Raw genomic sequence first — 12544 nt, 5'->3', positions numbered from 1 at the left:
ATGCTCATTCGGGCAAAATAAAATATAATATAATATTATCAAAAAGTAATAACATGAAATGTAATAACAAATAGGGATCCCACATAAAAGAAACGTAGCATACTTATCGTAGCCAATGAACATTTTAGTGATATGTTATTGATTATTTAATATGTTAATAACAATGTATTTGACTTAAAATATATTTAATTATTTCAATCTAATCAAAATTTCAGTATCAGAACTGTAATAAAAAAATTAAAATAATGAATAAAAGAAAAAATGGTGTCTTAATAATTATTCATGAAACAATAGAAATAAAATTATTACTCAGTTTACTTAGGCAAAACGACTAACACTTAATCCAATATTGATCCAAGCTTTTATCATGTATATGAATTCGAACGGAATATAAATATTAATTAATATTGTGTGTATAATTAGTTTTAAAAGTTATAGTTATTTTGTCATTATGATGATATGAAATTCTCAATATTTAATACTGACCTGACCAGTTGAGCATGCATATAAAAATTAAATTATTTATTTTAAAATAGTAATAGTATAAAACAGCGTTATTTTTAAGGTTTGTTTAGCAATTTCACAATGAATCCACACAGTATTAAAACCATAAATAATGGAATTTTAGCATCAAAACATCAATGATTAAAAAAAAAATAGAATCTGAAATAATCATTATGTCTTAATAATTAATAGATAAAACTAGTCATCTCTAAAAAAATTATATAAAATAGTTATTTTAGGATTCTTAGATTTAATTCAAATATATGTAACGAAAATACAATAAAGGTACACCCTATTTTTCTAGCAAAATAAAACTATGTACTCAACTTAAGCAAACCTGTTAACTTCCAATGAATTTAAATTAATAATATGCTTAGTCTCTTAAGTAATACTGATAATTATACCTGTCCGCTAAGGTCCAGGTTGAAAAAATTAAGCATAGATTATTTTCTTAATAGTTTTTTTATATCTTTTAGTTTAGCTTAATGAGTCTGGGTCAAGAATTTCAGTCCACTAAAGCTTTGATCTTTTAAATAATTTAACAAAAATATTATTTTTGACGCCATTAAAACAGCGCCTTACAGCTTTGCGTTCATGTTTAATTTAATGTTTAGTTTAAAGATATTAAAAGCTAAGTTGAATTTGTTAAAGCATATGTTTAATTACAATTACAAAACAATTCAGCAAAAACTTTTCGTTATTTCAATCACAGTATCTATTTACGAAATGCATATAAACTTCTAAATTAATTGTTGTGAAAAATCTCACTCGTGAAAAAATATTTAATAATCCACATACGTTAAATTTAGATGTCGATGCGGAATTTGTAATTGTAAATACGTTAAGATTGTTAATTACATACAATTTTTACGGGTCCTAAAGTAAAGAATTAGTATTTGAAATAAATGAAACACAGAAGTAAAAACAGCGATGGTTTTGGTATTACAGTATATACAATATTTTTATCTAAAAATATTGTAATGTAACTCTACATCCCATGAAGTACAGGAGTTCCATACTTGGTAAGGAAGTACTGTAACTATACCAACGGTTATGTAAGAAGGAGATTTGGTTAGAGTCACACTCGACCACCAGATTTTTCCTTAATTAAGAGTACCCACTTTATGAGGCTGGGAGGACCCAGGAGGACTCCCGACCTACAGAGTGGACTTACGGCTACAGTAACAGATTAAATAATTATCTGTCACAGCTGAATTCGAACCTAAGTCCTTGAAATTAGTAGACACAGAGCCTTGCCTCAGAGCCGTCTTCTCCTTATTTTTAATATGAAGAGAAAAAAAGTTGTGGAAGTCCTGGGAAATCCGTGGTAAATCATTCGATCAAACATTTGTGCCAGACCAGCCGAAATCTTATTAAAACAACGTTTGAATGGAAACCACTTATCTTACTATCATAGAACTGGAGCCTATCAAAGACCTAAGACCAATGTGAATAAGAAATAAAGTAATTCTTTAGTAGTAACATTGGTCTAGAAGTGGAGAAATGAATTGGTTGAGGTTCGTATAGTTTGGTCAAGACTATATAAAAAAAAAGCCTATCTCTGATTTTGAGATGATATATGGTCTATCATGGAAATAATTTATTATTAATTAAGAACATCGTGTTTTAATAAAATATGAAGAATATTTGGCACAATAAATGATGTGTTATCTGAATATTTTTAAAAGATACATAATGTGGATTTGTGTGTATGCACACATTGTTTATAATTCTAGACAAATCAGCATAGGATAGCCTAGTAAATAAGTCCTCCTAGTAAACAACCAGATAGTTGTACGAGACGTAAGTAGGAGAATTATGTTAGTGTGCTTGTTTTAGCTTGATTATATTGGAGGATCATGGAGGAAAATATTAAAAATTATTATTATTCAAATTTATTTATTAATCTTACATACAATGCATGCCAGTATTTATGCCCATTCTTCACCCCTTGCAAAAACAAAAATAAATCACTACTAGTATAATTAAAAAGTAACATACTGATGGCAACTGAAATTTTATGACTGCCATTTTTTTCACGGCTGATTTCATAAACTGTAGAAAAAATCATTATGAAATTTATTTTCTTAATAGAATAAATTTGGTATTGAGTTATAGTACTGATTGAAGGTAACTATCTTAACCGTAAATCTATCTCTACCGTATTTCACCAGTTCATAGCAATGCTGTTATACGAGAATTTCGTCGATTTCTAGTACACCAGACTCTAGAATGCCCATAGAATGGAATTTTATCCTGATTTTTTTTACCATAAATCTAATTTTAAAAGGCTTTATATCTCTCGACTCTTCTTAGTGTATATAATAAATACATACGTTTTTAGATAAATTCTCATTCATCTGCAGTGATACCTTGCCGTTAATAAGATCGATTTGAATTACAGCTCATTAAATTATCTTTAAAATAACTCTATTCTCTACCTTGAATAATAGAGGAGGTAATCTACATGTATCAACAAAGTTATAATTTTGAGTAACTTATTGGAGGTCTTTATTTTCAAGTAATAACTTATTTTTAATATTATTGACCATTATTTAGAATTTAATTGAAACATAAGCAGATAATTGAAACAGATACTGTTACGAAATAAGTAAAAATATAATAGGAAATTTTCTAAATAAGGCAACTGCTAATTGAAGCCTCCTAGTCGTAATTATTGCCTCCTGTAAGATACAAAATTATAATTAAGAGGAACTTATTGGTGGCCTTTAGTTTCAAGTTCAAACATATTTTGAATATAATTCAGCATTATTTAAACTTTGATTGAAACATATACAGACAAATATTGTTACGAAATTAGTAAAAAAAATAATATGAAATTAACTAAAGAAGGTAAACTGCTAATAGAAGCCTTCTAGAAGTAATTATGGCCTTCTTTTAATTCAAAATTATAATTTTGAGGAACTTATTGGAGTCCCTTATTTCCAAGTTCAAACTTATTTTGATTATTACTGACTATTATTTAAACTTTATTTGAAACATAAATACACAGAGGTTGCACTGATACTCTAATTACACTCTTAGAAGGCTTCGGATAGAAAGTTTCACTTAAGTAAAGTCGTTTTAAAATATGATTTTAAACAAGAAAACATCATGAAATAAATTCTACTTCATTGGAAATTGCAAATGTATGTGAGCTTGAGAAAAAACAGAGGTTAAAAAAAATATAATGGGTATCCTAAAAAAAAAAACACACGGGTCACTGTTAGAACCAGGACGTGGATCTCATTTTACTTATTTAAAAATAGCAATAATTTATACAAATAACGATCTAAAAAGGTAAAATATTTATTTAAAAAGTGATACATTTACTAATGTATTTTAAACCTGTGTAATCCGATAAATGATGCTATTTGTCAAACTTACCTGTCAGAACTACGTGAAACAATATTAAAAATCATTTGTTTACTTTTTAGTTATTTACTTTGTAGTTATTAGCCTTTTGAGTAATACAGTTTGATGTTACATACGAACCATTTGTATGCGGGCCATTTATATGCGGGGTATAAACCCCGCATATAATTTGTGAAATGAATCAAAGTGAAAATTTTTATATTATTTCGAATCAAATTTTAATTGCATAAAATACTTTTTTTTATAGCTTATTTAAGTAGTGAAATTGAATAGACTAGATTTTTATTTTATTGATATTAATTTATGGTAAGATAATTTTTTTTTAATTTCATTGATAACATATCTATTATTTTATTCGGCCAAATACGTTCTACAGAAAGAGAGAGAAATGCTTTATTTAGCCATGCTGCCCAATTACATTAGGTTGCTACAATACACAGCACATTAACCAATCCATGATCGGACATTTATACAACTTATATATTCACATGATAAAACAACAATTTTTTCCCCCTTCTTTTTTTCCTTTTACAATCAATTCTCGTCTACACACTAAATACAAATATTTTATTTTATTTATTCTTTTTTTATCTTATTTCATAAACTTGACAATTTTGTTCACCCTATCTCACTCTCTCAGACCTCCCCTCTCCAGTGATCCGCTATCCACGTTCGATCCGTTAAACAAATTTACGATCAGACAGCAATGTAAAGTCAAACCAAAGACATAATAGTCACCACAATAGATCAGTTTATAAAAAGAAACAAATAAATATATATAGACTTAGGAAAAAATAAAAAAACAAAAAGTTAGTTCAAAGAAATACTTCAATGTTAATAAGAAAACACAATACAATTAAGAGAATTCATAAATTATTAAATTATGCATTAAAACATTAATCAATGGTTCTTTCAGACTTTTCTTTACCTTTAGACAATTATGAGCCACATAGCGAACCTCGATTGTTTTATCTATAAAAATTATTATAAAGTTACTTTCTCGTTTTAGTCAAACATTTGTTGTAACGATTACCTAACATTTTTTAGTGTATTTTATTGTTATAGTTTTTTTTTTTGTACAGAAATATACTAAAATTGTCGTTCTAAAGTTTCTACAAAGAAATGTAAGGTTTTCCAAATTTTTAAATTTAACTTTAATTTAACCAATCTTCAATTTAATGTAATAATGAACTTTAATTGAATTTTAATTTAGCTTTAATTTCACTTCGAGTTTGATTTCACTCGAATTTAAGTTCTCCTTATTACAACATTAAATTCGGAATTAGTGAAGTAACTATGGGCCAGATACAGTACTACTAAGACTTGTCTAAATGCTTAGATTCAAATGATTTTGTTAAATATTTTAAAACTGTGCCACTTCTCTTGTGATTTACGCGAATGTTACCATGTTTACAATAAGAAATTTCACCATCACTGGAAACTCTGCAATGAATGCTCTAACTTGACCTTATTTATAAGTTTTAACTTTCGGCCTTTTTAGCGTACAGCGGTCTGGATTTGAACAGCGAAATATTTACTGAAGGTCTGAAAATTAGTTGAAGGAGACGAATAGCAATTTTGTGGAAAATTTTATTTCCGTTTACATTCTCTTTTTTTTTAATTTTTTTTATTATTCTTTTATTTATTTATTTTTTTTATGTTGGATTATAATAAGAATCTGGGCATGAGTTACTAACACGGAAAAGTTAAATCAATACTTTTTAATAGCTCTATACACTTAATCCAGCATTAGCAACAATATGGTGGATTGAACTTTTAATTAAACGCTGCTTGTCAAGTCGGATTTTTTACTACTGGTGTTTTGCTTTTGTTCCACATAAGTTTTGAATTTTCAGTTGATCAGAAGCACTCATCATGTGTATGAAACGCGTAAGTGAAATCAAAATTTAACGCAGGGGAAACCGAGGGCACTGCTAGTATCGCACGAATAAGAATTACGACACACTAACGAGTATTAACATATATCGCTCAAAGTGGCACATTGTCATAATTACAATTGAATCTTCAATGAGACGTAGAAGGGAGGATAGTATCAGATCTGATCTTTGATGTTTTTGATATGGTTCAGTAGAGATCGATTTTTAGGTCATTTTTGTTAGTAGTATTGATATCAGGGTTCATTAATCCTCATTATGAATAAAATTATAGTCAACTGTGAACACAACCATGACTGGACATGTTTAGCGAGCCACTCAGCCAACATTAGCCTAATTAAGTATTTGCCAATAAGTATTTCCAGCGAGGCAGCGATGTTTGTGTTTGTCAGATCGTTATCCGAATAATATGATTGTTGTATCTGGCCAATGGGAGGTGGGGGCTAGAATCAGGGCGGCCTGCTAAATTATTCAGTTAACTAGTGGGTAAGTAGGGGTAGTATTGTAAATACTATACTAGGAGGGGTTGAGTGGCTGGCTTAGGATGGCTCGCGCGACGGGGAAGTCGTCCCCACTCCGCTCCGGTCTGGCCAATCATGGGAAGGGGGCGTGTCCTGAGCGGTCCCGCCCACTTCGGGGCGGCCCGACCGTGACCGGGGGTTGCGGCAGAAGCGCGAGATGAGCGGTGAGGTAAAGTCGACGGTGCGGGTGGCTGCCCCCAGCCTTCACGAGGCACCGCCCCCGAAGCGGCCCGGCAGGTCCCCGTTCGCTATCCAGGAGCTCCTCGGCCTGGCGGAGCCCCAACAACAGGAGTACCCCAGGCACCCTAGCTTGCACACCCAGGCCATGCTGTCCGCCTCCAGGATGGCGTACTTCAACGCACAGGCTGCCGTCGCCGCCGCCTTCCTACCACAGCCACAGCCGCCTCTTCACCCACCACCGCCTTCAGGTAAGTCTTGTCTTTCTCTAGGATAGAGTTTTACGTAGAAACATCATTGTATCTCAAACAGAATGATCATTTCATCATGTGTGCCGGTTAGAATTAAACTGTCAAGAGTGAAAATGCGATAAAAATTAGATAAGATCAGTTTAACAGGCCTAAAGTATTACTTCAGAATCTAAGTATAGTCCTTGTTCAACATCCTACTGCACAAGTTCTAAATTCACTGAGAAGATTAGTTACATTGATAGAAACAGTTGATTATTACATATATAAAGTCAAAGTGACATATCAGCCAATTTACTTATCTTGCCTTTTGTTGCTTTTAAACTTTGCCTTCTTGCATCTTCACGTTACCAAAAAAACCTAACTAAACATGTGAAGTCACTAATTAAAATGGGAAATGATCATTCCCCTTGAATCTAGAATCATAATTCAAACAGCTCTCAGATACGTCACATCAATCATTGGTCCGATAATTTAGCATCATCAGAATAATAAAAAAATGTTTTTAATGCTGATGAAAAATTATATATTCATTATTTAGTAATTTGTAAAATATAAGCTAAGAGTTTAAGCTTGTTATTTTGCCTTTACTTCTGCAGTGTTAAGTTATTCTATCAAAATCGCCAATATACTAATCAAAATCTTAATCTAGAAACAATTCAGTTCAGTTCAGGGATATTTTTAATTAATTTACAAACATTTCGATACCTTAGTGCACAATAGTTTCAGGACAATTGTGTTCGATTTTGACATTTTGGTATAATTTGAATCTTTGCGAAGTTTTACTTTCAATTCACAATATTTCAAGTCCATTTATTTATTTATTAAAGGCACCTTAAAAACAAATAATCCAAACAAAACAAAAAAATAAATAAAATAAGCGTTTGAAGTTGTCTAAAACTCTGAAAAACGAAATCGAAACTATTGTTTATTAAGGTATCGATTTATTCTAAATTTTTAACTACATCTTCTGTATAGAATTCTAGTTTTTTCATGTGTCAATAACATGTCAACAGCGCCTTCATTTCGTAAGTTTTTTTTAAAAGTTTTAATTATTTTATTTTATTCAAGAATCCAATAAAAAAGAAAATAATAATTAGTCAACTTTAGGAATAACAATTCTATTTTAACTTTCCTTAAAGTATACGTTTATATTGGAACTTAGGCGCTGTCAAAGTTCTAAAGTATTTAAACTTTATTTTTTTTAAATATATAATTTTTTAATCAATATTTAAACAACTTTAAACATTTTTTTTTAAACATTCAGGTCTGTAATTATCATAATTTTGTTTGAAATGCAAAAATGAAAATCTTGTTCAGAATATCAAAAGTCTCTTACTCATACTTAATACCTTTCAAAGTATTTTTCTTTTCATATCGATCGGAAGAATTGAAACTTAAATCAATTAAAGTGTCATCAAAAGTCTACTAGATTTTGTTTTAAGTGTTATTTATTTCTAAAAATTTAATTATATAATAAAAAGTACTAAGAAAGAACTAATATGTCTTAAATGCCAATACCTGAATTTGACAAGTGTTTAAGTTCAAATCTTATGAACAATTTTATTGAATAATGATTTTTATATTTTTTAACAAAAGTTCAGTTATCTGATCAGTGACATCAGCATAATATTCACAATAAAAGCACACAAATATTTACTAAAAATAAATCTTGTATTGCCGGTGAACTGAACTGTTCTTCAGTTACAATGTCTAATTTATAAAATCATAATGTTTCCATTTTTTAAACATAAGGACAATTATGTTCATTATGTATCATGTATGATTATGTACACATATGTTTTTGTTTGAAACAGAAAAATTAATAAAAGGGTGAGAAAATGTTTATTACCAACATCTAAAGGCTTTGGCAACTTGCATCACTTTAAATATTTGACAGATCATTGTTAAAAAATATCATAATATTTTTCTAACATAGATTATAAAATTAAACATACAGAAGTATATAAAATGATTTTTAAAATCAGTTTTGATAATATTCCAAAGTTACCAAGTCTCCAAATCCAAATGAATATCTGATGAATTTAAAATTATATACCTAAAATATTTGAAACATTTCTAAGCTAACTTATAACATTTTGATTAAATGATAATGATACATTAGCATGATCAGATAATTCTCATTCATTATTATTAATTCAAAATAGCATATTAAAAAATATATTTATTTTAGGGATGATTGTTCTTATTTTGATTTTGTTATCTGCTACCAACAGCATTTTAATATTTATTGTACTTAACAACACAGTCATTAACATATTCATAAAACTTTATAGTTAAAATAATTCTATTTGAAACAATCACTCAAAAATAAAAAAATATAACAAAAGTACACTTCTCCATAATTGTTAAATTTCAGAAATTAATTGAAATTTTTAAAATTAAATGATTAATTATTCCTACATCTCTTTTATAATTTTTTTTAATGCCAAAATCAATAATTGCATTTTGTTAAAACCATTATCAGTTTCACTGTACTATAAATATATCTTTTAATTCATTTTTTCCCCATTTACAAAGAATTAATGGATATTTTTAATTGAAACTTATATTGTATGTAAAAAATAATACAAATTTATTTTATTCTTTACAAAGGAATTTGATGAACAAATATTTAAATTTGCTTAGGTTACACTAATTAATATTCAAAATAGTTTTAATTTTATAATTCATGTAATATTCCGTACTGAAACAAAATACTTAAAAGAAAAACTCAACATTTTAATATATTTTGTTTTTCAATCATATTAATTATTTTTTCATGACCTTTGCTAATTTTGATTATATTAAATTCCATTTAATTGTAATTCGTCAATATTTTCTGATTTTTTCCCTCTCCCTCTCTCTCAAAAAAATACAAAAACAACAAAATAATAAAAAAATAATTTTATAATTAATGTTTGATGATGGATGACTTTACTTGCAAAAGTTATTACCATTCAATGCATTTGATTTAACTTATTTCAATAACATCTCATAAATGGTATTCATGTAATTTATTAAATACTGAACTTTTAGGTAAATGAACAGAATGGAATAAATGCAATTTATTCCTAAAAATCAATCTTGCTAAGATTTTGTCCTGCCTTAACATCATTTGATTTTATCAAGAAAAACAGGATATTTTTTTTTTTTTTTTAATTTATAATATTCCAGTCCCGGATTATTTTCAGTTCACCGACTACATAGCATCGACTTAGATTGAATGTTACCTATATAGAATTGATTTCACTCAAATCTTGAATTTAAATTTAGGACGGAATGAATATAATTATAATTTATATATAGATGTAAGTAAAGCGACAAATATTTTATTTTTATAAAATTCGGCACCTGAACGAATCAAAACTTTTTTTTTTATCATTTTTAATAATATATTATTTTTTATTTTAATGATATTGTTAGTGATTATGATTGAACTTTAACATTAATTGGTTCGTATCAGTTAATGAGTTAAATATTATTGCATGATTTGAAATGAAAAATTTAGATTTCATATTTCTTTCAATTTTATTATCCTCACTTTCCCTTATAAAATTTCAGATTAGCGAAACTAGTATTTTTAAACAGTAGGTTTGAAATAAATAAGGCAAGACAATTTTTAAATGAATCTCAGTAACAACAAAATTAATTCCAGGATAAAATTTAAATTTAATTTTACTATTATAATAGTTTGTAACTTTATTTGGAATTTTCTGCTTCACTCATAACTATTCAGTATTTACATTAGATACTTTCACTATCCATGGCTGATGTTTTTATATGTATTTTAAATAAATGTACTGTTTGTTACCACATCTTTTTTATTCTTATAGTATTATTTTTACATTATTTGTAATGGTTATGTCCGTTTTTCCTATGTGATTGCTTATGTACAGTAGAGTGTGGATTATATTTGCATGATTTAATTGTGGATTGTGGATTATTAGTTGCATGATTTAATATTTTATAAACAAATTATTTAAAAAATTAATTTTATTACTTAAATAACTGCTGTTTTTCAATTTATTATTTTTTGGGGGTAATTTTTAATATTTTTTATAAATTTTAAATTTTAGAATATTTTTAAATATATTCAAAACAAAAGAAAAATCAACGTACAATAACATTACGTATAAAAATATTATATTAGTATTGTTGCTATTAAGCACGATTGAATAAAACTCATAAATTATACAGCACATCGATATAAAAATTGATTTATTGATATTTTTGGATTAAATTATACAAAGAAATCAATTTTGGATTATTTTATTGTTATCAAATTTTTGCTCAACAAAATATTAAAATCGTTTAATCAATAACTAAAATGAAATATTTAATTCAAAAAGTTAATAAATTAAAAAACTATGGTAATGTAGTCCTCTTCTAAGGAATGATTTAAATTAGATTATGTGGAATACGGTGTGTAACCCACAGATTTTTATAGTTAGGGCTATTAAAGTTGCAGAGCAGTTAATTATTTCGTATCATTTATTCAATAATTACGTCTAAGGGCTACAGTTGGGAAAATAATCATAAACGAGGTGAACAATTTCCGCAGTTGGAAATTATTTATCTCAACCTGGCAAACTGTGACCTTATCAATGAATGATAAGAAACAAAAGAAATAAAAAATATTTACTAAGAATTTTACTACACCTAAGTTACTTATATAATACAATAGCAATTTAATCAGACACAACCTCATGAAAAAAGTTATAATATTAGCAGAATAATATGCAAGAAATATATACTTGCCATGTAAGTAGAATTACAAAATATTTGTCAATCTCTATTTCTAAACTAGCTAAGTTAATTTCACTTATTTGATGAAGTTGATTCGTTGATAGTATACTTAATAATTTTAATACTTAAGAAACTAAAATTTTATAATTTTCTACTGCTAATAGAATTATTATTATATTATTATTATCATATTATTATATTATATTATTATTTATTATCATATTATTTCTCCTATTACAAACTGTTGGGCCATGTAACAATATTAATTACATCATAATGAGTATGCATAAACAAACTATATAGTATATATACAATTAGTAAAAAATCATTATCATTTTTTTTCTAATAACACAAGTTGTATGGGTAGTAAAAAAATACAGTATGATCAATATTAACAGTATAACAACCAAAATTTTGAAATCAATTATGATTCATAAAAAAAAAATCTCAACTATAATAAATTAGAAATAAATAAATAACGTTAATTATGTAACAAAAAAATACAAAATATTTAAAATTTTAATCATGAAATAAATCAATTATAACTCTTTGAAAACTCTCCTATTTCTTTCACAAGACTCGGCAACGTTTCGGGCACTTCTCGCTCATTTCCAAGAATGTCATTTTTATTTTGTACTATTATTTCATATCCGTAACACGAAAGTCGTTAATTACATTTTTTTTCTATCGAATTAATAATTAGGATTAATTAATCCGTCACAAGAGGTACCTCTCATTTTAAATAAATTGAATATCATCAAAGGCATCTGAGAGTTTAAATTTAAACAAAAAAAAGTTTTTTAATTTAAAATATTACTAATTAAATAAAATTAATTAGTAAAATTATACATTTTTATCAATATTAATAACTATAAACGGACATGCATTTATTTTTAAAAAATCGAAGTAAGAATATTAGAAGCGTGAGTAAATCAATGTTTAAATTAAAATCTTACATAATAAGTATATTAGTAATAACAATAAGTATATGAGAAAAATAAATAAATCAATACTTAAATTGAATTTTAAAAAATAATTAAAATAATGTTTTAAATAATAATTAGAATAAAAATAT

The 12544-nt window shown here is 27.1% G+C and overlaps 1 protein-coding gene across 1 annotated transcript in view; it reads left to right on the top strand.

Moving 5' to 3' along the window:
- Nucleotides 1–6452: 6452 nt before the first annotated feature.
- Nucleotides 6453–12544, top strand: part of LOC106685265 (visual system homeobox 2) — a 167404-nt gene continuing 161312 nt past the window's right edge. The window contains exon 1 of the mRNA XM_067049897.1: nucleotides 6453–6723. Coding sequence (XP_066905998.1) covers nucleotides 6453–6723 — 271 coding nt within the window. The remainder of the gene's footprint in view (nucleotides 6724–12544) is intronic.

The sequence above is a fragment of the Halyomorpha halys genome, unplaced genomic scaffold (genome assembly GCF_000696795.3).
Source record: "Halyomorpha halys isolate HHAL.00 unplaced genomic scaffold, Hhal_1.1 Scaffold675.1, whole genome shotgun sequence".
In the NCBI taxonomy this organism is placed as follows: domain Eukaryota; kingdom Metazoa; phylum Arthropoda; class Insecta; order Hemiptera; family Pentatomidae; genus Halyomorpha; species Halyomorpha halys.
The sequence above is the reverse complement of the archived record's forward strand: the minus strand, read 5'-3'. Positions and strand labels throughout refer to the sequence as shown.